Source organism: Dermacentor albipictus, chromosome 1 (assembly GCF_038994185.2).
Source record: "Dermacentor albipictus isolate Rhodes 1998 colony chromosome 1, USDA_Dalb.pri_finalv2, whole genome shotgun sequence".
Taxonomy (NCBI): Eukaryota; Metazoa; Arthropoda; class Arachnida; order Ixodida; family Ixodidae; genus Dermacentor; species Dermacentor albipictus.
Genome location: NC_091821.1, coordinates 52,113,336 through 52,140,509, shown reverse-complemented (window position 1 = coordinate 52,140,509; position 27,174 = coordinate 52,113,336). Strand labels below are relative to the sequence as shown.

The 27,174-nt window shown below is 46.1% G+C and overlaps 3 protein-coding genes across 3 annotated transcripts in view; 1 reads left to right on the top strand and 2 right to left on the bottom strand.

The window, feature by feature from the left end:
- LOC135911998 (glycosyltransferase 25 family member-like) overlaps window positions 1-27,174 on the bottom strand; it is an 873,389-nt gene that overhangs the window by 69,401 nt on the left and 776,814 nt on the right. The gene's annotated exons all lie outside the window — the stretch shown is intronic.
- Window positions 1-27,174, bottom strand: part of LOC135912000 (glycosyltransferase 25 family member-like) — a 571,330-nt gene that overhangs the window by 147,019 nt on the left and 397,137 nt on the right. The gene's annotated exons all lie outside the window — the stretch shown is intronic.
- Window positions 11,737-13,008, top strand: LOC135911989 (adenosine receptor A3-like). Its single transcript, XM_065444369.2, has one exon. The coding sequence runs from the start codon at window positions 11,926-11,928 to the stop codon at window positions 13,006-13,008; it is 1,083 nt and encodes a 360-aa protein (XP_065300441.1). The 5' UTR covers window positions 11,737-11,925.

Below are 27,174 nucleotides of genomic sequence, written 5' to 3'. Positions count from 1 at the left end.
GCAGGGCAGCCTATCAGAACGAAAAATCTGAATTGCTGCTCTCCAATCGGGGACGAGGAAAGGGGAAGTAGAAAGGTAAGAAGGAAATAGAGAAGGGAGACAGAGCACAAGCTCATTGCTGTGAAGTCACAGCAGAGTGTGACGAGAGAGCACAGGAGTGCTCACATATCGTCGTTCGTAACCACCGTCGGCGCATTCTTCAGGGTTGTGATCTCTAAGGAGAGCAAGGACGCGAGCTCATTGTGCGCGGCTGAGCGACATAGACTACGCTCATTGCCTAGGACCGAAGTGCAGTCGCGTAACGAAATAAGCATGCAGTGCAATCCAAACGAGAAACAGGAGACAGAATGAAGGAGAAGTGAGGGCTGCGCAATACAGGAATGCGACGTACGATCGGCTAACGTCTACGCGCCGTCAATCGTCTGCCGGGGCAGCCACTGTCGATGAACTGAACACGCATGCCGCGTCCGGCGAGGGATTCTGGCGACATTTCCCATCGAATGATCTCGATCCGCGTGTACGGTGTGCGGGATGCTACGGTTTATTGCGGACGGCCCCTGAGAGCACCCATCTCCCCTGCAAGCCATGCATCTGAATCCGCACAATACTCAAGCAATTGTAAGTAAAACTGGCGGCTTTATCATAGACGTACGCTGCCCCACGCGCATTGCTATGCAATCTGGTGCCTCTTAGTCGCTTACGTGACCGGTGGCCGGTGTTGCTAAGTATAGTAGTGCGCGCGGTTACTGATCAAGTTTTTTGCTTTTGTGTGTGAATTCAATCTTCTGTCTGTCCTTGATCCTTTGGCAGTTAAATCGCACTTGTCGGGGAAAGAGAAAGCGAAAAATCTGAGCATAGGAGTTATCTTTCTTTCTTTCCGGGGCAGAGGAAATGATGAATTCGACAGACAGCGTTTCGGACGGCTACCAAACACTCCTATCGGAATTCTAAGTTCTATTATGCACCGAGCACAGACGCAAGATCCAACATAAACGATACTTGGGGCCGAAGTGTCTCCTATGTGATGATGTGACGGTGGCCTGAAAGAAGCGTCGAGGGGAGCAGGAACGCATTTGATACGCAACAAAGCATGGTTTAGAATGCCAGCGCATGCTGGCTCGCAAAGTGCTGCAGCGTCGAGTGGTGGCGATGAGCACCGAGTATCGCAGTGAATATATCGCCCAAGAACGTGACGCGGAGCACCGTGGATACGATTGATTCGCTTGGAACGCGAATGTCCACTTGCTCGTACACGAGAAACCGGGGACGTTTATACGCGGTGATGACACAGCAGCACAACCGGCAGTGTTGTTTACGGGTGAAAACAAGTGTTTCGAGAAACACTTGGCGCAGGATGAGTTCGGTTCGGTAAGGCGTGTGCGCGAGGCCCTGGTTTCTGTCGGACGTGTCTGGCGGTGTTGCAGCACCAGATGCTTTCAATGAGCGAGGCTTTTCCCGGGGCAAAAGTGACCAACACAGTCGTGTCTTCTATACTTACAAGATGGTCGCTAAACAAAAACAGCATACCTCTCAGGTACCGAAGAAACTGTCGTTCAAATCGGGCCCCACAAGGCGTGACATCTGCAAAATTTATTGTGCGGCACTTTTCAGTGAAATCGCTGATTGGCAGAATTCCAAAGTATTCTTTTCCTTCTTTCAAAGTCTTTCTTTTTGTTATATATTGCATTACGACACTAAATAATTACGCTTCATGACAGAATTACGATGCGACCGGCAGTGATAGTCAAAACTATCACTACCACCACTGCAGTCACGTGGCATCATCGCGCTCCTTTTCCTTCCCAGAAAATATTCCACGGCCATCACACTTGTCCGCTGCCACTTGCTCATTCGCATTGTACATCTTGTCATCTTAAACACCGCCGAAGCTTGATACGTCTGTTTGGCCAAACAAAGGGTTTTGATTCATCGGCCTCATACACCGTTACATATGATATTGGAATGGTCATCCAGCTAGCGTTGTCGAGATGCACAAATCCAGGTACCCTTTCAAAAACAAACTAGAGCTCACGTTTTCGTAGTTCTATCTCGTGAGGTCTTTTTGTGCTTCTTTTTTCTAAAGCTTCTTTCTGGAAGGCCTTATATATATCCAAATATTTATGAATAGCCACACTATAACGCTGCACTGCTGTTTCTCCCCCCCCCCTCTTTGCTTCATGTTGCCTTTTGTTTGTTATAGCAGCCACTATAACTGCTCATTTCCTCATTTTTGTTTGTTTGTTTAAGTCGACAGGAATCCTAAATAGTCAGTGTACCCGCCGTGGTGGCCCCGTAATGGTTTTGGCATTTCGCTGCTAAGGCTGAGGGCGCGGTACCAAATTCCAGCCGCGGCGTCCTCACTTATATGGGGGGCGAAATGCAAAATCACCCGTGTACCGTGCACCCAGGGCATGGTAAAGAACCCCCAGGAGGTCGAAGTCATTCCGGAGTCCCCCACTATAGCGTGATTCATAGTCATATCGTGGTTTCGGCGCGTAAAACCCCAGAATTTAATTGTTGACAGGGAGTGTATCCGGGCTATCTTATTTTATTTGTGTTTAGAGTGCATCGTTTATGTGGTATTGCGAATTTACCAAACATCTGCTCCGCGTTCTGCAATTACTCCAACACCCTCCCTTTCCCCCTCAATGTTCCTGGAAGAACCTGGGAGGTACGCGATATATATATATATATATATATATATATATATATATATATATATATATATATATATATATATATATATATATATATATATATATATATATATATATATATGAGCATACTGCAGCGGTGAGCGCAGAATCTTTTTTTTGAACACGCGCAGCCCTGTATTCAGGGCCCTGTACGTAGCGACGCGACTGGCGCCTTCGTAGCAGGTGAAGTAGACGGTTCAAGAGCAGGTAGCGCAAAAGAAGAACACGCGAGAGGGTACGTGCCAGAGTTTGAAGGAAGACGAACACGCGAGGGGGTGCGTGCCAGAATTTGAAGGAAGAGGAAGAACACGCGAGGGGGTGCGTGCCAGAATTTGAAGGAAGAGGAAGAACACTCAAGAGGGTGCGTGCCAGAATGTGAAGGAAGAAGAAGAAGAACACGCGAAGGCGCTCGGCCTGAGCTGCCGCGGTATCGGCCACTCCCTAGATCATGCGGCACCATGGCTGGGAGGCCTAAATAAACCGTGGCCCCAGCGGCTACCTCATCGCGCCGCCTCGCGCAATATATATATAATCCTGACCCGCCGTGGTAGCTTAGCGGCTATGGTGTGATGCTAAGCATGAGGTCGTGGGATAGAATGCGGTTGCCGCACTTCGATGGGGGCGAAATGCAAAAACGCCCGTGTCCTGCGCATTGGGGGCACATTAAAGACTTCCCAGGTCGAGCATAGAAACATCTTTACTGGCCGCTGAGTCACAAGATAACGATGGGCGTTCTACTAGCGCGTTGTGTGCATCGAAGCGACCTCTTTCACTTTGGCTGAGCGTCGAAGTGCAAAAGTTTATATCACTGACCCTGGTTACCATTTATTAAAGCGAAGCTTTATGTGGCTAGGCGAAACGAAAATGCGTCTGTCGACGCCTGTGTACAGAAATCTATTATCATCAGCAATGACTCGAGCGTCGTCGTCTTCTTCCACAGCTAGCTCGTTGGCGCCCCCCGGCGCAACCGCGCGAACACGCCGGCTCCGTTGCCGCTCCTCATTCCAACGTGGAATTTCACTTTTGTTGTAATTGGGAGGCCGCGTTTACGGGGGTATGAGCCATTGCTTCAGGGGCTATGAGGCATTACGTGCCGGCCAGGTTTAATTTTGAAGCAATTTAATTTTGTTGAATCGCTAGCGTCAATGTTGGGCACATACTGGGAACCCCGCCGCCAAGCAAACTCGGGACATCGAACGCAAGCGACAACGGCGGACTGCGGGTATACTGCGGTCACTGACGTGCGCTCCAGGGATAAACACCTCGGCCGCAAATTTCAGCTTCGCTTGTTAACCATCTGTACGGAGTGCTTGGGCGGTAGTTTCTTTTTTTTTTTTGCTTACCGGCCATCCACGTAAAGCAGCTTTGAAATGAATTTAATTCTGGGGTTTTACGTGCCAAAACCACGATTTGATTATGAGGCATGCCTTAGTGGAGGACTCCGGATTAAATTTGACAACCAGGGGCTCTTTAACATGCCTGCAGTGCACGGGACCCCAACAGGTGTTTTTGCATTTCGCCCCTATTTAAATACGGCCGCCAGGGCCGGGATTCGATCCCGCGACCTCGTACTTAGCAGTGCACTACCATAGCGGCGAAGCCATCGCGGCAGGTAAAGTAGGTTTGAGTTTCTAAATATAGGCCGTGTGAGTTTGTTAAGGGTGAAATGTTGGAGCATAAACTGACACGCCAAGGTCTGACCGGCTACTGAGCAGAAAGAAAAAGGAAATCAGAGGAAGGTGAAGGCATGAAAACGATTATTAGGAGAATGGAAACGAAGGCAAAGATATCTGTTGATTTATATAGGTGTCTATAGCGTGATGCGACATCAAAGTAGAAGCGGCGGAAATGCGAGGCGACTTGGAAAGTCTTTGTCCCTATTTTTTTTTGTTTGCGAAATTACGGCCGTAATCTCAATCAAGCCTAAAAACCTCCCAGCTCGCGAAGCAGCAAAGGGTAGATGCGATCTGCAAGAAAGACCTACAGCTCCCTGACGTGCAAGAAGATGGAGTTTATAAATGGAGCTTTTTTCTTGTTTGTTTGTTGCGACTGCGCAATATTCTGCTTGGTGTTTTCGAAGATTATAATACGCCCGCCCTCCCGGGCTTTTTCTCGCTACCTCACACCAACCATGTCGGAGCCTCAAACCCCCTTCATCTGCTGCGCATCATTCCGCGCAGACCAGGGACTCCCCGCGACTACGAGAGGCGTGCCTCTCGCGTGACGAGTCGCAAGTTCCGAACGAATGAACGCCTACGACCAGACAGACCGTTTCCTAATTCATCAGTGCTGTTGTAACGATGAAAACAATGGAACATAAACCGAGAGAAAAGGGTTTCTACAGGCCGAGACATTGTCTATAGCTAAAATAAAGAAAAGGAAAGAAAGAAGACACACAACGCACGGCGAGAACATCGCGGCTCCGGCCGCGGTCCCAAGATTGCAGCCTCTGATAATGACTGACGGTCAAAGTAGGCGAAGGACGCTCCAGAGGGCAGTCCGTAACGGGCGCATCGAGGACAAAGAACGTGTTCTGTCATTCGTTGAGTGCAGAAATTACTATCCAGGCCGTAAGCGTGGCCAATAACGTTAACGTAATGCCGAGCGAAGGCTATATTAGGTCTGACAGTCCCATGTATACCCGACTCCTTATTCTGCCATCCTGGTGACATAACGCCGAAAGTAGTGCCCGTGAGAGGTCGTGAGTATGTACTCTAATTCTTATTGTCAGTATCAAGTATAGCCGAGAACCAAATCATGTCTGTCGACACAGGGAAGCCGGAGTGAAACATGAACACGACAAAAAAGAAGAAAAAAATATCGGTAGCGATTCAGCGGCAAAAAAATGGTAGAAAAATTTACGGTCGCCCCAGGTGACGGTGGTCTGTACCGGACCACCGTCAGTTGCACTTCGCACCTCGAAGAGACAGGATGTGTGTCGAGTGTGTTGAATGAGCTCCTGAACAACACTGCAATATGGTGAACGTGGTTTAAATCATGCATCCGGGACCTCTCTGATGCGTATATATATATATATATATATATATATATATATAGTCATATCATGGGAAGCCAACAAACACTGAAACCAAGAACAACATAGGGGAAATTGCTTGTGCTGAATAAATGAAATAAAGAAACGATAAAATAGTGGAAATTGTAGTGGATGAAAAAACAACTTGCCGAAGGTGGGAGCCGAACCCACAACCTGCGCATTTCGCGTGCTGTGCTCCACCAATTGAGCTACCGCGGTGGCGTTTCCCCATCCACTTTCTTGGGAATTTATGTGTACTAGTAGAACCCTGGGAGTCGCACGCGAAATCGTACGCGAAATGCGATGGTTGTGGGTTCGGCTCCCACCTGCGGCAAGTTGTTTTTTCATCCTCTTCAATTTCCACTATTTTATCGTTTCTTCATTTCATTTATTCAGCACAAGCAATTTCCCCTATGTTGTCCTTGGTGTCAGTGTTTGTTGGCTTCTCATGATATGACTAATAAAAATCGGGCCCCCCGGTTAACCCCCGTTCTACTCGTTTATATATATATATATATATATATATATATATATATAATAGGAAATGATGGCACATTGGAAGCGTTGTAAAAATAGCCGACGGTCTCCCGAGTGGAATTCGCTTCGTCAGGGCAGTTTTAACGTTTGTGTGGTCTTTCGTCTCGACGACTGCCCTCACCCTCGCGCACCTTTAAAGGAGAGGGCGGCCCGCCCAACCAGCCGCTTTTCGTGCCCTTCTACACCGGAGGCCGTTACGGAAACGCGTGGGATGTGTGTTTCGGCGCAATGTTCGCGTCTGCATGAGCGTGCGCGGTGGGGGACCCTCCAAGATGAAGACAGCCAGTGAAGGACGCCGTGGTCCCGAGTGATATCGAGTTACCGTAAAGCAAGTGTTGAGGGAACACGGCATCGGCGCGGAAGCCACAGGCGGTCGCGAACGCCGTCGCCTGGGTTCCTTGAACAGCGCCGTTAAGTAAAGGGAGACTGCAAGCGCATCACGGCGGCGGCCACAATAATGCGCCCGCGCTGCGTGTGCGATGGCCCGGTGGCCTTGAACAACCTCACAGGCGCTAAGCGCTGAGTTCCCGCACTACTTCCTCCCCCGCGAGGAGAGTACACAAAGAATGGTTGCAAATGGGAAGCGGAGTAGGGACTTGAGGGGGCACAGGCGCCTTCAATTTTAGCTCTATAATGCAGTTTTTTTGTAAGTCCGTGGAAGTGACACGTGTAAGTAGAAAGGGTGACGATATTAATAATCTTCATATGTAGGAAACAATACAAAATTGTTTACGAATACGGCCCTTTCCAACAGCCAGGGTCCTCGTATCGTTATGGTTTGAGGTTGCTCAGGGCTTAAGGTTTCCTTTCAGTTGAGGGGTGGGGGGGGGGGGGGGGGGCTAGGGCGGCAACTAGTATAGCGCGAACACACACTCACACGCGTTCATACTATATATATATATATATATATATATATATATATATATATATATATATATATATATGGAAGTATATAGAAGAAATGGGCATGGGCAGGACATGTAATGAGGAGGGAAGATAACCGATGGTCATTAAGGGTTACGGACTGGATCCCAAGGGAAGGGAAGCGTAGCAGGGGGCGGCAGAAAGTTAGGTGGGCGGATGAGATTAAGAAGTTTGCAGAGAAAACATGGCCACAATTAATACTGTTAAGAACGGCCAGGTGCAGTGCAAATTTTGCCAGCCTGTTGCGACTATGGCTACCTTTGTTTAACCTCCCTGCCTTTCTATACATCCTTATCTCTCTCTCTCTTTAAAAAAGTGACCCGGAAACGCGAAAATATCGTGAAATTCACGTAGTCACAACGACGCCATGGACATATTGATATGGGTATGAAGTGAGAAAAAAATTTTCTCGTTAAGCTCGTCTACGAATGACAATTCCCATTTGTCGAACAAATCCACTAAGAGCGTTGAAAGAGGAAGCTCCAATTTATACCAATATACTATTTCCTTCTGATCCCTTGAAGGGTGCACCGCCGCGTAAGTAATACGCTTGTGGCGGAGCCAACACACTGTCGCTACAAGTTACGCTATACTCGCGGACAACTTTTCTTGGCTACGAAGCGAACGCTGCGGAAACTAAGCGCGCCTTTTTCCCTGCTGCTGGAAGTAGACCGCAATTGTGCTTACGTTTTCTTACGTGGAAAATACAAAACAATGTTCTTTTTGTTTTTACAGCACCTAATTTGAAACGATACGTAACATTCACCAGTCAGCTATTGCTATTGTATTGTATCTCTAGTTTGCTCTTTCGAGTTTTCGCACACCCGAAAACGTCGCACGTTTTGCACATTCATCAAACGCAAAATGACGCCAGTGTCTTCTGGTGAGTGCTTGTCGCTTGCTGCCCCACCAATCAACTCCCCTGAGAGGCTGTTGACGAACTTTAGCAACAAAAGAGTGTTGAATCACAAAAAAAGAAGTGTTTGCAGCGTCTGCGCGGAAAGCAAGCGAATCCATCTGGAAATCGCAACCTTCAGCATGTACTACAAACGAGTGAGCGAGCTTACTGCAGCGCCGGCTCTACCGACGCCAGCGTCGGTTCCGCGTCGAACTCCTAACCGATGTCACACGGCTGCTTCAGAGCGCCGACGCAGGCTGCGATGCTCGCTGCCCAGAACGTCGTACATATCGAATGTGAATAAACATTGATTCCCACCGAGTTAATTGTATTTGCCTTCACTTAAATAAAGAGGTTGTGCAAGGGTGGCGAAACCGAAACCGGTGCCAAGCGCGCCCGCACTACACAGCGTACGAATACAGCCATGTGCAGAAGCTCCATCTGCGTAGCTTTCGCTTCATAGCCAAGAACAGTTGCCCGCGAGTATAGAAAATGATGTTTTACTTCAACTAACAAAGTGTGCTCGACGCCGCACGCGGAGTGCGCTTCTTTTCTTCTGAGGGCAAAAGCAAGTTAGCGCTTTACTACATTCTCGAACGGCACACTTCGCACAGCTGTGGGGCCGTTGTCTTGTGCAATATAATTCACCGATGTCACCGAGAAGCAGTCATTCGGAAAGGGACAGTGCGCTACTTTGCTGTCGTGCGGCGCTCCTTAGAGCATCTTTAATATTCCGCTCAATCAGTTAATTAGCGAAGATCAGTTATGCAAAATTATGCAAAATACCAGTGGAAAGGCGGACATTACTCTTGTTGGTGAGGTGAACTATAAAGAGGTTCCATTGGTAGTTTTCTTCAACACGGAAACTATACATACAATAACAGTAAGGTTTCAGTTTACAAGTTTACAGAAATTCCTATTAGCACACAATTGAAGCGTTCCTTTTCGTGTTGGCGCTGTGTGTGCATGCTTCCCTTGATTGTTATGAAAAACATGGACGGTAGTGTATAGCGTTATGAAGCGATCCTCGTGTAGGGGGGAAAGTTTTGTAGACTGATTTTTTACGGCTGTAGACTTGTGGGGGCCCATGTTTGGCGATGTTAAAACCAACTGCTTCCCACCGCATTTACAACTTGAAAATTTTTGCGAGTCTGCGGGGATAGGTAAAATTTCAGGTATCTATCACAAGAAGTTAGCTTCACCTTTTTTCGCTTGCTTATCTATGTTACCTTCACACATAAAGGTTAGTGTGGTTCATAAACTCAAGAATTGCAACCCTAACAGCATACGTGGACAATAAATGCTAGCTTCGCACAATAAACGGCTGCCATAACATCCAATAAGAAATTACGGAGCTCTCTCTCTCTCTCTTTTTTTTTTTTTTCTTTTAAACCTTCACTCGATTAGCTTCGCTAACAAGAGTGCTCCTGCCTCCGTATTAAAATGCTCGGCGTTGCGCCGAACATATTACAATTCGCTGACGTATACGAATTGGTTCGTAAGTGTTGACACTTACGGCTTCTCTTCCTGACTAAAAGAAGATGAGCGAAGTTTCAGGACGGGCCTGGACAAAGGACAGGGAGGACGAAAATCATTATATTGTAGGAAGGCCCGCTTCTGTACACAAGTTCCGGACCATGCTTCCGTCATTATAGCGGAAACATGGGACGGGCCACTCGGAAGAGCCGTCTTGGTTAAAACACAAGAAAATGGCCAGATCATTAGCTCTACCGCGATAATTAATGCATTGGCGCTTTGAGAGAAGATAAAAACACGACAGACTCTAAACACCCAATATGAACTGACGGGGAAGATCATCTCGACTTCACTCTAGCTTTTGTTTTATTACACTATATCTCGATACTTGCCAATTAGAATATTACACACCCTAAAAGCAGTTAACAAATGTGCATTCGAAGACACCGGGCGAGAGACTGGTTGCTCAGCAATGCAAGTAGGCAGCATGACGCCGCTGCCTCGCCTGCTAATCCCGACCGGGGCACGTGCTTGCAAGGTGCAACGGCTGCTCTCAAGAATCGTTTACGTGCAAGCAAAGTTCGAGTATGAATAGATAAAACTTTTGAAAACGAAGCTATGAAGGCGAAAATTAAGTGACCATTTCGTGGTGGAAAAGTGAACTAAGCAAAGATAACCTCTCGAAATGAATCTTCTGATATATACAGCGAGCAAACAAGGGCGCGCATATAATGTACTAAAATGTTCTACGCGAAAGAACACTTGAGGCATGCTGGCAAGACGTCAAACAGCAAGACTAGCGGTCCGAAGTGCAATTATGAAACGAACGGCGAGTTGAAGAGTTAATCACCCTGCAGAAAGGGGCAGAGACCGCCACGGCGAGTAATAGAACTTCAGGGCAGCCCGCGCTTTGCCGACGAGCGGCCGGCAAACTGTTGAGCTTCTCAGATAAACCACGCGCGCAAGTAGTAGGGAGTAAGTGAAAGCAAGTAAGAGGGATCGCTGCAGAGGAGAGAAGCATTCGAGAGGGGCATCCTCGCATCCCGCTTTCTCCCATCCCCACAGACCCGTTCGGCTCGTAAGGCGCCGCTCGCAGCGCCAAGCGGTGCGCACGGCGAACTACAAAGGCGGCGCACGCCCACGCCGCGCCAGTCTGCGCTCGAGTCGTCACGGCAGCCAGACGTAGCAGACAGCGCGGTTGTGCGCGAATCGCTGGACGGGCCGCCGCTGATCTGGTGAAGCTACGGGGGACGTGCGACGAATTGGCTATCGGCCTTTTCCACTCACTGCCACCAAACTCGTCTTTTGGCCTGTGCGATCGACGTGAGCATCCGGCAACATACATCGTGAGCGGGTCGTTGCCCACACGAACTTTATTTTCTGGCCTATATCAATGGCCATCCCCTTCCGCGGTGTGACCTGTGACAAGAACGGAAATTGAAAACGACTTCTCCATAATAACGCCCTGCATTTGCTGGGTCAAGAAGTTTGCGCCGACTGCCGCTTGAGCAATCTGCCGACTGGGACGAGCAGGACTGTGACTTGCAGGACTTCGAAGTGTGAGGAACCTGACGACCAGTGCAACTGAACATTTACTGTCCTCACAGCTCTGTGTACAGTCAGTGCGAAAAGAACTCTACTTTGCAGCAATTTATTTTTCACCTTCACAATCGACAAAAATGTGAACTGTGACGTGAGAAAAGTTCCCGAAAGAACTTTAGCGATGATTTCAAGCACATCCTAGGAAAAAGAAAAAGAAAAAAAAAAACGTAAGACGGCTTTGATGGATATTTTCAACTGTGAGCGACAAGTGAGTACAGACTGAGCCGAAACTTTCGCGACACGTCTTTGAAAAAGAACTTGACACCCGCAATCTAGCACTCGGACGTGAAATGTGAAGTGTAACGCGAACCAATCGTAGAAAACTTCTCGCATCTTGAAACATTGGGTTGTTTCTTCTTGCGCATCTCAACGAAGTGAACTGTTGTCGCTCTATAAACAACTACGCATCCTTGATCGCGCCGTCGTTTAAACACGTCTTTAAGTTACACAATCCTGCGCTTCAGCACAGCCGGTGTTTCCCTTGAGCTAGACATCTGTGTTTGTATTCACTGACGTGGACTACCCATGAATTCTCCGCCGTTTCCTTCCGAAAAAAAGCAACATTTCTAGAACTTTCCCATCATCGTTCAAACTAGGTTTTTAAGATGATTGAACTTAGAATTGGAAGCGGTAGGCTGTCGTTGGCTGTAACCAAAAAAGAGCATCGCAGAGTGCATGACGACCACGCGGCCTTTCTTCTTCACTAGGACCTTGCGGACTCGACTGCGCTCTTTTGAGGAAACACCTAAACCGTATCCATGAGTGCGGCTAACGTTACGGCGGCGGACTTCAATGTGACCGTGAGGTCTCCGCTAGAAGTGGCCCGCGACGTGTACCGCCTCGCGGTGCCCGTCATGCTTGTCGCCTGCCTAATGTCCATGGTGTTCAACCTTGTCATAGTCGAGTCGGCCCACTGGCTGCGACGCAGCCCCAGCCCGACGCTCTGTTTCAGCCTGAGTTTATCAGCGGCGAACGCCTACGCGTCTCTTGTGGTCGGCGTCGGTCTCGTGGTCAACAGCCTCCTTCCGACCTTGTACCACATCCAGCCTCCGGCCTGCTGGGCGCTGTCCCTGGAAGCCTTTCGCCTAACAGGCCTCATCGCGTCCGTGCTTCACCTGTTGGCTCTCGCCGTGAACCATTACATCGGTATCCTGCGGCCTCTTCATTACGCTGCAACTGTGACTCGACGCACTGTATGGCTGACGACGGCAGCAATGTGGCTTGTGCCCCTCTTTTTCTTCCTCTTGTACTTCACAAGCGTACCCGGGCAGGGATTCCAGGTGGCCGACTGTCGCTATGACTTCATGCTCTGGAGCACTTTCCGCGTCATACTCTCTGGACTTTTCTTCGTGCCACTGGTACTCATGTGTTTCATATATACACACATCTTCCTGCTGGTCCGACGCCACCAAATGGGAGCGGGAATCTCTGCCCAGATTCCGGGACAACTGCGCAGGAGCGTCAAGGCCGTCTACACCACACTACTGATACTCGGCACGTACCTCATAGGATGGATGCCAGCCGTGCTCTTCTACGTACTAACATGCCTCGATTGTCCCTTGCCGATCACGTCGCTGTCTCTTGACGTGCGCCTCACCTTCGGCATACTGACCAACACACTGGTGCTGATCAAGTCGTTTGTCGATCCAGTCATCTACGTGGTGCGCATGCGTGAGATTCAAGATGCCTTCGTACTCATGTGGAAGTCCCGCTGCGGCCTGGTGGACGTGGCCCGATCTTCGGTGGACCTCATGCGGATGGCCCACTCCCGCAGTGACACGCAGCGCATCACGACCAACGGGTCGCAGCACAAGCAACGCAGTATCGCCCAGTTCAGCTAGCCCGGTCGACCACTAGGCAGACGGCTATCGAGGCAGCGGCGAGAAACTGCCGCAACGGCTTTGTGAACATGTTGTGAATCGTACGCCGAAGCAAGCTGCTCCCTCCGACACTGTCGAAGATCAACTACCTAAATATCCACATCACAAGATGAAGACGGGACAGTAAATGCTTGATAAACAATGTTAGAGAGGTGCAGTAGGTGAAGGGGCACCTCATTGGGACGACCACTTGTTGACCCGATCCTTGGGAACCGTATTCGCTGCTCTCCATCAGGTCAGCGTCCTGAAGCAAAAGGGCACTTTTCGTTTCCTTGCTTATTCAGCGTGTGGAGTTAATCTTGTAACAAGTATGATAAACTACAATGCTCCAAAAGGGCGTCCAAGCGTCCTTCAACTTAAATCCGTTGACGCGTGGTTTAAGTTGACCAGCGCTTGGAATGACAATGTTGGCGTTTCTAATACGCTAAGGTGAATATCCGCATTTGGTTCACTCAGACTCAGTGAAAGTGTTGTGTGGTAGTGCGCGCGCAGCGGTAAGCTTTAAGCACACCCTCAGCAGAGTTCTGAAAATTAAACTCTGTAGATGCTTGGGAAACTAAACATCACAGAAATCTTGAAGTTGCCGCTTTCTATTTTGCTTGGTTTTGCGTGCAGCTTACATCAAAATGATTGTGCGTGTAGCGAGTGAGAGATAAAAAACGTTTATGAAAGACATTATGTTTTGCCGGCGTTCTTTTGTTTCTTACAAGTTCAGGTCCTGCTGAAGGTTTTCATTTCTCACATTTCTTTGACAAAAATAGCACGTAAGTCTCACTATCTTGCCTTTGCCGCAAACTTATGTGATTGTCAATGTTGAGAAAGAGCGTGCCACTTTTTTCATTTTGTTCTGACGCATGCTCCTTTCCTGTATACATACAAGAGCCCCGGCTTAAGATGATGTAGAGGCAGTGGCCACAGGATGAAAACCTCAGAAGTGATGCTCACTTAACCTAAGTGTCTCTCCTCCCCTAAATATGAACTATGAATGACAGAGTGCTTTGTGCTTTTAATCTAGTCATGTTATCTCTGATGTCTTCTACTGTGCAGGGCCGAAGCTACATCAGTACCTTCGGCTCTATATTGAAGGCTCCAAGATTGTGCGAGGATTTCGCGTGAAACTTGCGCAGTGAGTGTTTCAGGTAAAAGAAGGGACATAAATCCGCCAAGAGGAGAGTAACGCAGTGTTCTGAAATCATGGCGACCCTTCCTAGTGCCGACCCTGAAGTGCTGATTACAAGGTTGTACCCAATCTATGTCGTTACCTGAAGTTGTGTTACGATTTTATCATGTGAAAAGAAAACAAAAATTAAATCATTGCTCCTAATGTTTTCAAATTTGTGTTTGTCCTTTCGTACTCGTACATGTGACGTATTTCGGTGTTGCACTTTCGAGAAATTAAGAAGACATTCCGGAGAGTGAATTCAAAGTAACACCGCGGCTTAGTGTCAATTAAGTTTGGACAACACCTGAAAGAGAAAGTTAGTTTGAGCGGTTTGCAGAAGACATTATAAGTTGTACCTTGTTGCAAAGCTATTTTGCAAGAAATACTTATGGAGGATGCGTTGCGGGATTTAAAGTGATATGAGACATAAAGTGGCCTAACGCAGATTGCTAGACAAGTTTCGAACGGCGTATCACTCGACATGAGTCTGGGAACCACGTAAAAATTGAACGTTTCCTTGTAAGTTCTGCTGCCGGTTATACAATGAATGGTCATACCATCTCTAGTTTCCCGACATGAACTTGTATTAAATTAGAGCATAAAGGCCACTGCTTTCCCTCCATAAGATTTCGATTATAGGCTACGTACGGTCCCGGTACCATGTGACAGGCTAAGGGAACCGCCACACCACATTTTACAGAATGATTGGTGGACGCACAATTTTTTATTAAGGGTACGGAATCTTGTCCTCGAATACTGAATAAAACATCCGCGTTCCCGTCATTATTCTATTTTTCTTCAGTCAATCTATGCGAGGAGAAATAATAACCGAACGAATGGCATCACGGCAACATAATTTCCCAAGCTTTCTGAAGCAGGACATATACGGAAGCGGATAACAACAAAGCCTAGGCACCCGCAACAAACAACTCCTCTAAGCGAATTCTGCGGATGGTTGTACGGGCTGATGACTATAGATACGCTGTAACGGCAACCACCGTTAACGTTACAGGGACGACTTCGGCGAAACTGCCGCTGAATTGCACCGAACCTCGTATCGCTTCCATCGCACGTTGCAAGAAGAATGACAGGGAAAACGTTTTCTCTTTCTCTGCTTTGACCGCCACTTTAAAGTGCGTGTACAGCCCACACACACGGGGAAGTTACAGAATGAATGTATCGTTAGCAAAACTACACCTGAGCGGTTTCGGACTCACAAATAATAGAACGCTTAGCTACGCGTGATTGATCAGAATCACGTTTTTGCTGACGAAAACGCCATTCTAACCAATCACACGAGGCAAAGCGAACGGTTCACTTTACGAACCGTGATAAGATCGCGACTTCGGACATCTTTGTGTAAGCAGAATAGATATACACGCCTGCTGGAGGGTTCGCAACAGTGGTGAAACGCTGCTTTCTAGACTCGATATGCTGCTGCGAATAATTTCTTGAATGGCAAGGCACTCTCAAGAAGCATTCTTAGGTCTGCGTGCGCGAGGCCAAGCTTTACGCGTAAAAGTGCCTAAGTTCGAGTCATGTCCGTGCAATTCCGACACGGAGCCACGGACGTCGTTGAAAGACGCGGCGCAATCTAGTTTCAATTACACGAGTCGTTGGCAGCGGTGAACAACTCCTTTGGTCCGTGAAAAGAGGCGGCCTCTGCCAGCAGCCTTACGTCACCCCCCGTGGACAGAAAAGCGTTTGCCGTATAACGTCTCGAGAAACCATACAGGGCCCGAACTCACTCAGTCTTGCTGCAGCCGGAAATTCAGTGTCACTGTCCGGAGGTAACAAAGAAGTGCGTGATACGACCTGTGGCGAGAGAGATCGGCGAAATGCTTCACAGGCCCGGATTTACAAAGGCCGGACCGTCGCGCTTGCTCCTAATAAGAGTCGCCGAGCAAGAGTGGCAGCGAGCGTGGTGATAGCGAAGGCGCTGGACAATGCCAATTCTTGCGAACGGAAAGCGCTGAATCCGCGGGCAGAATCGCAGGGCATTGTCGTTTGTTACGAAACACGGTTTACTGTCCCTTCAAGGAATGCCAGTACACAAAAACGAGAACGCGAGTCTTGAACAAGGGGGCAGGTCAGGGCGACGTGAGATAAATAATTCTTTCGGGATACGTTTCAGAGGTCTTTCGACATGCAACATTGTACGTCGGATATTGCCCAAACATCTGCCAACTAAACAGGATAATAGCGACGAAGAAATTAAAGGGTAAATCAATCGTTACGTCAGAAACGTAGCCAGATCAGCCATTCAATACTCAATCGCTTTCACAGCAAGAGCTTTTGCTGGGGAAAATAGCGTCGGTAGGCGATCAAGCGATGACCCTAGTCCCATAAAACACCAAGGATTTACTTTACTCCATCCTATTTCTCGTGATGAAGCGCTGTCCGAAATAATAGGGTTATTCTCATAACAAGCTCGGGCCTGCGTTTGGATAACTGACGATGCCCGGAAAGGTACAATATTGAAAGAGGCCTGTAAAACTATTCCGGTATGTGTGTTTCTGGTTTTTTTCGTTCTTGTATTGTGAAAATGGGACGTCGCCCTAGTTGCCAGTTAGTGCCTGACCAAGAGGGTTTTTCTCATGGAGTCCGGTGCCGTTGTGGGAAGCTTAGAACGAACAGCGCTCTACTCGCTTGCTGATGCTGCTTTCTCGTTCCGCGTTTCGACGAGATGTAGATGCTTGCGATGACATGTTTGTCCTCAGAAACGCGTTACCAGCAGTGATTACTCCGGAACATTTAAAACAAATGTAGTGAAACAGATCGAAAAATACACCCATCTTTGGAGTCTGCATCATTTTAGTTAATTTTCCTCTCACAGGTTATAGAGCTATGACAACGCTCGTATAATGAGATGCCGACTAGGCAGCGCGAATGGAAGGAATGCCTCATTTATGTCGATGTTTTTCTTTTTTTTTTCTCAACGTCAAATGTTTTTCCCTGTAGGAAAAAGTTTAGCAGAGAAACTACGGAAACTCTTAGCCACGAATTAAAATAGTGGGAACGAATGATTGTGTTGAGTTCGTCAGCCCGTATTTTCCCAGAAAAAGCTGTCAATAGATGTCTTTTAGCCTTCAGTAGCATCAGTGAGTATCACCACATTGTCAGCATGAACAGTAATGTCAATAATCTCAACCATCAAGTTTAGAACAAACCAAACATGCAACTACTTGACCAAGTATTTTGATACCGTCGTATGCGGTATTGCGCAAACAGGAAGAAAGGCATACTGTCATGCGCTGAACGCCCTAAGCTTTGTCTTCACAAAATCAAGTTCACAGCGCTGGTAACTACGGCGATTAGTTTAAAAAAACCTGCCCGATGCACCGCTGTGAAATTGTTCCGGTTACAGGTAGTCCAATGCAGTAACCAAGTTAATGAAGGAATAAAGGGAAATCAAAACAGCCATGAACACGGGCAGAGTTTGTATGTAACTGCTACATTTTTACGATGTCATGCCTCGAGACAGAAAATCAAATGGCAATTAGAACGATTTGGTTATTACCAAGTTAACGAAAATTGCAAATAATAATATACAGGCGTAATGTTTAGCATTCATCGGAAGAACCGCTATCAATGCAGAAAAATTATGCACACGAAACAAGCCCTCACTAAACGCACACGTTCGTCAAAAGAACCTCATAATTGCTGAACGCCCTTCTCTAGCACATGGCGTGTACGGCGTCTTTCAAAACGCGTTATCACTGCTTCACCTGCAAGAGACATGATATACAGCAAATTTCTGTTCATGCGCATCGTTCGCTAGTGAGATGTGCCACTGCATTAAAAGGGAGCGGAAGCGCGCGATTAGAAGAACGCCCTATCTGAAGCATTACTACATAGTCGTGGAGTATAGCGGAAGCTTAAGTTAATATGATAGCAATTAACAACAACTTCGACAGCTACCATAGTTCCTCATAAGGAAGGCAAAAAGTACCTATTAACATGGGTGCAAAGCAAAGATACACGATGTGTCTAAAGATATTCACCGCCTGAGTGGAATAAGTATTCCAAATTGTACATAGGGAAGAATTATTGGCCAGAATAAACGGGTAATAAATCAGCAACTTGCCGTTGGTAGATGACATTGCCCTGTTTAGCAAAGCTAAAGATGACGCGTAGCAAATTACTGACAACCTTGAGCGCCAAAGTTTAAAAGGAGGTTCCGAAAACTAGTATGCGCAAACAAAAATAAAAGAAAAGCACCTAGTATGTATTTTACTTAACAAAGGAAAAAGAGCCGTGCAAGACATGGCCGCATAGCTAACAAGTTCAGCACTGATACGCGATGCGAACTACATGAGCAGCTCTCCTAGTTTTATATCGTGCTCAGGGAAGCAGGTAAAGTCTCCGAGTAAACATCGACAGATCACACTGCAATTCACACTAAAGAATCGTAGACAGCAACGCTGCTCCTATTCATTATTCGTGCTGCCCTCCAGAGATAAAGTTCCTCGACATCAAAGACCTATAGCCGAGTTCTGTCTTATAGCGGATGTCTTCATTGCGTTAAATGGTGCACGTCAGATAAGAGCCAGCCACAAAACAAAAATAAAAGCATTTATGCACGGAAAGTGTTGCAGTTCCACTAGTGTCACTGAAACTGACAGTGAAAGCGATCACGCTGTCAGTAGCACCATTTGACAAGAAGGCATTCGCAGGCTTTTTTGGAGTATCATTCAGAGCAAGTCGGGCTCATGCCACCACATACGTTTGCATTTTTCATGCTGCAGAGTAACGAATGCGCTACGAATACGTCTCGAACCTTCATTGCCTTGAGGTAAATTCATGCAGAAAGGCATTACTTCGTCTGTTATCATTACCCTTAAAACAGGCTTAAAATGCGGGTACATTTATGAGCACCTGTACAGATATGGTGGCACAGATATGTACGCACAATCGCCAGCACATGCTTGCAGGCCACGGGTGCCACATGTAGCCTGAAGCTGAGCGCTGTATATAATGCACGGCATTCGTAAACTTTGCACGCAGACTGTATATGTGGGCGTCCTAGCAACGCAATGTATGTCTCCTTTCCAGGCTGTAGAGTGGCGTCATCATAATGAAATCTTTCGCTGCCGCTGCGGTTTCCACAACTTCGCTCGTGACGGCACTTACAGCAGTACTCAAAAGTTCACGAGGCATGCGTTCCGCGAAAAGTCAAAAGTCAAATGCAGTCCGTGCCTCCAGCCAGAGAAACAGCATAACACGGTGTTTGTCGCATGAGATGTTGTAAACCGAAAATATGAATTTCTAGGTGCACACCGATGCTAAGGGAAAAAAAAAGTTTGTATTACAACCCGCGCTGGGAAACATTGAGGTACTATAATAAATTTTGGTCCACGTGCCGACAATGTTGTGTACATCAAATGCTCAAAGCCACTATTTTCCATGCGCAAACCTGCTACTTAATTATTTCGAAGCAGTGGAATAACCTTAGCTATACATAGTACCAGCTCATGTCACGCGTACTAGCACCAAGGTATCATCACTGATGTTATATGTATACTGTTTCAATTGGCGCGTATGCCATAGTCCCCTATCCAATTTGCGGCATTTCAGCGTCTGTTTGTGTGCGTGGCCAATGTCAATAAAAGAGTTCGTTCACTGTGCGTGGGTTAACGTAGCGCTTGTTATATTTTTAAGTTTGGTTCCACATTACTGTTGGTAACGTTGTCGAGACCTACCAGCTCCACTATACACACTCGTGCTATCCATATGTTCACTGTCACTAAAATTAACGTGAATTAAGTACAGATAAAATTTTAAACACTTTTCTCGCCTTTTACGCCTTCGTACTCTTGAACGTTTCATACATCCACAATGAAAAATTCCAATTCTGACCCCAAAGTCTTAGCACTTCTTCTTCGGCAGATTTTTTTACTTTGCTCCTCGGAGGAGGCAATTATAATATTAAAAAAATCAGTGTGCTAAGCTTTGCCCGCACCGCCGCACTACGACATACTTCCGGGAAAATGAAGGTAAACATGAGGTAAGAACCGTTGTGGATGACAATGGCCTCGGTGCCAACCACGCTGAATATGCATAGAGACACGGAATATTGCTCTGTACATGGTGCATATTCTATCCTGTTTTGCTTCGTCACTGTTAGGAAGAAGGTGTGCACGAAAGGAGAGAAAAGCTCTTATCGCTTACTATAACAAAAAGAGGGCTCATTGCAGGGATAAATGCAAAAAGCTGTCGCTAATTTAGGGGAATTTCCGTAAAAACAAAGCAGTTCATAAAAACCGGGAAGCCGGGACAGAGAGGCAATCTTTCTTCAGCGATACCTTATTTGCGCAAGCGATCATCAGAAATTACGCGACAAACATTGACTGCACTTTTATACAATCTAAATTCTATAGCATTCCATTATTATACTAGGGTACATCCTTGAAATGTACATTTCGAGAGTCAGAGCCGGAAGCATGTAAACTTTGTCAGCGTCCTGATTGCTATACCATTTTCTAGATATGTCCGCAAACTCGCGGGGTTGGTGCGAAAGTATTTTATGCTTATGGTACGGTTTTCGCATAATTGTTCTGTAGTTCGGAATTTTTTTCGTTTCAAGTGACACGGGTAGCGTGCAGCAAAGCGAACACTGCTACTGTTTGATCGCCCTTGTATACGTAAAAATACTCACCTAGCTCCCATTTAAAATTTGAGCCACTACGCTTTACTCTGACCACCGTTGCAGTGTTTAATTACAGCGATTACACCATAGCTTATGCACGAAGTTTCAGAAAAACGTGTTATGAGACAAAATTATTCTAAACTGGTTCAATCGTTTTTTGTCGGGCGAGCGACCTTAATTGGAAATAAAGATCATCATGAACACCCGATGTTAGTCGATATTGGTCCCTTGCTGCAAACGGCGGAATTTAGCAAACGCCTGACCACGCGAGAAAACTACGAGCGTTTCACTAACTAGCAGAACTGCGCGCAAATGACAAAGCGACCACTCTTGGATGTCGGGTCTTCCAGCAACATGCCTCCACAGCAACGCGAGAGACGAGCACAGCTGTGCACATATGCGCTCGCGTACAACTGCATTACCGCATATTCCGCCTCGGTAGTGATGCGTGATGGTAAGCGGCAGTTGCAGGTACGTCGACACATTGGCAAGCTCCAGTACCTGGACAAAGACAATGCGTGAGAACCTAAGCCTCATCCGGAACTGTGCCGATGCAGCAATCGCCACTGCTCAATCCTGCTGCCAGCCGCACAATCTTCGGGATGAAGTGACAAAAGAGGAAACAAAGAAACGACAAACGATTGCCACAAAATATCGCAATAACTTAAACAACACACAGTTGTCTTCAAATCACATAAATAAGATGACAGTTTTTTTTTTTTTTTGATCTGGTTTAGGTGGATCTCCTGCATATGACATACCTGCCAGACTGCGCCATTCTGTTATCCCGTTTTACGAGCTTTTCGGGTTTTCGTTGATGTCAATAGGCAAGTTCCTGAGCACAAACTTAATAGTTAAAAGTTATTTTACACGCTGCTTCCCGAGCTTAACTTCCTTGGGATTCCAAATACCTCTGTCCGCCGGCAACACGTTGTGAAACGGGTTGGATGGTGGTTACACCGTGCACTAAAGTACTAAATAACCGTGAACTAAGAAAGTGCCACGCCCAGATTTTTCGCAGAATGCTTTACGCATTTGGAGAGAAAACTGTGTAGAATGCGAATGAATTTCGTACTAGATTTTAAAGGATTTCACAAAACTGGCGCTATTTTAGAGATTCGCTCTAAGTGGAGGTGCCTTGAACACTGACCGGATTCAATTCTTCAACTGCCAAACCCACCCAACATGAACTAAAAGTTGCACTAGTGAAATCAGATATTTAATGAGGTTGTCAGTTATTAAAGCGCAATACCAAATTTACGCGGCGCAGGTATATACGGGGCCGAAAAAAAAAACACACCTGATATTCTCTGCTGCATTGCTCTCAAAAATAACTTCACTGAACAGCCTGCGTTGGTGCCTAAAGATATGAAAAAAAAAGGAGAACTTCCATTTTGTAGGTTTATAAGGAGCGTATGCTCTGTACGCACATCGCAGAGAGACGAAAAAAAAAACACTCCCTTCACCTCTACACACTGCAACCAAACTCACTTTTTCAGAAAATACACTCATCCACAGTTACAAGTAGTTCTGGTTGGCACAGTGCGAGTCCAATATTCCAAGCCACTGCTAATCAATCCGTTTATTCCGTCAAAATAGTGGCTTAATTAGCAATCAAACATCGTAATTAGAGGAGCGTCGCCAACAAAGTCGCCGCTACCATACACTGCCGTCAAGGCTACACGTATTTGGGGCTGAATTTGAATTCAATTTCAATCCAAACGCCGTCGTTGCCGGTCCACTGTCCTAGTTTCGACTCGACAGACAACCTTAATCCAGCGCTTTGTTGAGTGGCACGCGCTTCTCCAACGTGTTATTTCGCCATTCCATTGTAGCCGGAAGCAGCCAACGAACATGCTCCGCGGAAGCTACCAGCGCTTTGTGCCGCACAGTCAGAGAAGCCTTTAATGAAAAATTCCAGGCCGATAACGAACAAAAGATAGCGCTTTTCAGTCGCAACGTGCGGTTGATTTCATGCTTCCCGCGCAACGTGAATCACACTCGGGCCTCATGGAACTCGGGGATCCACGAGTATAAGCACTCGAAAGCGCGAGAACAAACTCTACGAGTACAGCTTTTCAATACGGACCAACGATCTTCAGGATTAGCGGAATTCCAGCGGCCAAATGAATTGTTAGTTCTGGGATTTGTGTTTTTATTCCGTGTTTATTTTCTCTAAGCCGCACACAGGCCATAAAAATGGGTCAATAAAATGGCGAAGGTGCATGCCTCCTGAAGTACATGGTTGCTGTGTTATCAAAGCGTGCATAAGCACACAGTGATCACAGCCGAGCGTAAACTATAGTTTTGTGTCGGCTTGTTACATACCAGTGTCGAAAGTTCGCGGAGAATAATGAATGCGCGCTCACTGCTGAAACTGCGGAATACAGTCTACTGCGAAATGGCACACTGCGGGGAAAGTTGGCGAAACGTTCCAGGTTGCAAGCAGCTGCCGGAATTGCTTTCGTTTCTTTTCTTGTACTACATGATAGTGTACCCTGGCTATTTACTGCATACTACACTCTAGGAAAAATCCCGGGGAAGACGGGAGTAACTGGGCAGTTAGTCCTAAAAAGGGCGCTTTCGTCACTCAAGGGACTAACTGCATGAATCTGCGTGCTGTGTGCAAATTTTGTAGAGTAAGTGTTTAGTCCCCTGTCTGATAGAGAGCAACGGGAGGACGAACGAAAACAGTTACTCCCCATGCATTCTGCTGTTTTCGTCAGTGTCCTCGAGCGATGCGGATAAAACGGTATTGTCTGTAAATCATGAATAGTTTGAACTTCGTGCATTGTCCATTGAGTTACGTGCAAAGCATTACTTTGCCTCTTCGTGAAAAAACTTGCGTGAAATTTAAAAGCTGGAATGTGAAGAGCCATGCCCTTCGTGCGCACGCCATAAGTGAGCGACACACATTAAACACGCTAGTAATTCATAGGCTGTCAAATTTTGCTGGTCAATAGTACCTAAATTCCTTCCATTCCAAGGAGATTACGAACTTAACTGAAGTGATTTGTAGCTGAAACGGGACACGCTAAGCGACAGATAAATTGGCCTTCTCTGTCGTCTTGGGCGCCCCGTTAGAGCTCGCTACACGTGTACATCGTGTAGTGCCTCAGTTTAAATCACCCTAAGAATATTCAAGCAGATTCCTTTTCGCAGTCGCCTATGGTTGCAAGTACACTCAACGATAGGCTCTCCCCGCATTACATACACAAAAAGCCGAGTCGCTTTTACATTGCCGCACCTGTGTTCCGATGCGTAACCTCGTCTCAATATCCTGTCCTGTCAACGTACCTGCCGTGGTGAAGTGGTTAGAGTAAGAGTACCTGATGAGCACGAGGACGTGACTTCGAATCCTACTTTCGGGCACCTTTTTTTTTCAGCTCAGCAATTTTTTTATCAGGGTATAAATGCCTAATTTCATTAACTACACCATTGCAGAGCATCGGAAAGAATGACCATTACTCCTTTGAGGAGCATCGGAAAAGCACAACTGTTAGTCCTCCAAGGAGTAACCGCATGGGAAGTAACAGTTCGTCCCCTCGCACTTACACCCTTAAGGGGAGGAATCGTTGTGGCAGATCAGTTCCTCCCCTAAAGAACTAACCTCAATACCCCGTTTACTCCTTTTCTTCTTAGAGTGTACAGCTGCTGCGCTGACGCGCCTCTGCTAAGTTAGCAATCAGACGTTAGCAAATATGAGTTTTCCGCAATGACTGCCTTCGCACACGATTGCAGATAACACCCACAGTAAGCAAAAATACCCAGAGACCTTGTAATGTTCACAGACCAGTTACGTATGCTAAGGTATTCCTTTTCTCCGAGCTCATCAACCACGTGCTTCTTATAAATGAGCAATTGAAGACTGAACTTTCCTTTACCAAAATGACTTTAGACTGTCTAAAGAAAGTCTATAGACTTTTTATTGACGACCTTGCCTTTCTATAGATTTCGACTTTTGTTGATATAAAGTCTATAGACTGTCTATAGACGAAAGTCGATTACGTTTCTATATCTTTTTGTCTATTCTCAGTCTATAGATGGTCCTTAGACAAAAGTCGATAAGGTGTTTGCTTCTTTTCTGTCTGCTTCCCCTCTATAGACTACCTATAGATGAAAAAGTCGATACAGTCTCTATTCATTTTGGTTTATTATTTATCTATAGACTTTCGATAGACGAAAGTCGATAAGATTTCTATTCCTTTTTGTCTATTCGCAGTCTATAGACGGTCTATAGAAAAAAGTCAACGAGGTGTTCATTTCTTCTCTATGCTCAGTCTACGTAGTTCTTCACAAACACGCACATGCACATATTCTCGTACCCCCCCCCATATATATATATATATATATATATATATATATATATATATATATATATATATATATATATATATATATATATATATATATATATATATATATATATATATTGCTGCGCGAGCGGCTGCTCGAGGCACATTGCGTGTAATCGCCAACAGAAAGCTGTATCGGGAGTTTCTCATGTTGCTCCACAATTTTATCATTGAGAATTTTCATCTAATTATAATAATTGTGAAATTAACCCTAGTTATCTAATCAGGGGGAATGCAAACAAAATAATCTGAGTATATCCAAGCGACCGCAAACATTACCTTTGTTCTCTCCTGCTACGTAGCATTTGCATATTTTAATGTCTGGCTCAAATTAGGTGAAACACCCCATATACTCCTTTGGAATTCGAATTACTTTCCACGGTTTTCTACATCACCGCCGGTGAAGGCCATAGGATGGGACGTCACCAAAGGTCATGTTAACTTGTGCGAACAGCCCGTATACCGATTGTGATAAGGCGTGAGATGAAGTAGAAAACAGCCGATAGTGTAAAATTCTTATTGCTTCAGGTTCACATGCCGCCTATAGATTGACAATAGACAAAAGTCGTTAATCTCCACTCAACCCATGTACGCTGTAACGAAGCGCAGATACCGGTGGATGGTAATACGGAGCTGCGTTTGATATAAGCCACTGAAGTTTTATAACGTTGAGATAAGTGTAGAGCCTATTTGTAGACATTAGTATATACATAGTGTATACCTCCGCGTTTGTTGACCACATGATATGATCTACGTAGTCGCTCTCGGCAATCCCAAGACAGCCTTCACAATTGTCACAGCATGACTTTTGCGGCAGTAGAATAAAGAAAGCAAAACGCCAATCCGATTGTGATAACAGATGTTATAAACGCCAACTTTAGCTACAAGTGGATTCCAAACAGGCATCGATCTAACAGCACAGAGACTCGTAATGCTTGTAGCTTACAACGCAGACTTTGTGAGTGTGCGATGAACCGATGTCGCGCATGTGGTGTGCGCGTTGTCTCTGTCGTCCGATTCTCAGATACTTTTCACATTGTCTTCATATCTCGGCTGCATCACCAACATCGGGTGGTTTTTTTTTTTTACTGATATCCTGCACTATAAACTCATCGAAGTTTCTCATTCACTTAAAATATGTGCCAAATTCTCTGACCCCACCCAGTATTTCGCAGGCGGTATGCCTGCGCGGCCACACATGGATACTGTTAGGAACGGCCTGCACCACATTGCAATACGTCATTGCTGTACTGATTTCATGATTTCGGCTTCTAGCGCGAAGTGAAACACGGACACAGAAAGGAGCAGACAGGACGAGCGCTAACTCAACTAAATTTTTATTGAAACGAAGAACATATATATAGGTGATTGCAAAAACCGTAGCATAAGAACATGACAAGGTAAAAAGCATCAGTTAAACATGTCAGTGGGTATGGAAGTCAAAGAACAAAAATTATTTCAGATTAGTACACGTATTGCGAAGGTACTGAAATTCGCAATCTAACAGAGACAACAAAGCACGACTGACGCAAGTGTCTCCTAATCTTTTTATGTGGAAAGCCTCGATAATTTCCCGCGTGGTTTGGCATCTGTGTCTAGAAGGAATTTTTGTGTCTTCAAAGAAAGGTTTGCAAACACAATCAAAACAATGTGCAGCTAAATGTGATGCATTAGGGTTGTTTAGTGAATGTTTGTGTTCTTTTAGTCTAATGTTAATGCATCTACCACTCTGTCCAATGTAAGCTTTCCCACACTCGAGTGGAATCTGATAAACTATGCCCGTGTTGCAAGGCACTAAAGGGGACACATGTTTAACTCCGCAATCATCTTTTCTTTTTTTGCCTTCCTGTTCAAGTCTCCTATTTATCAAAGGGCGCATGTTAGCCAACTTGCGTGGGGCCGAGAAAACGGTACTGACGTCATACCTATTGGCCACATTCCTTAAACCATGGGATATTCTA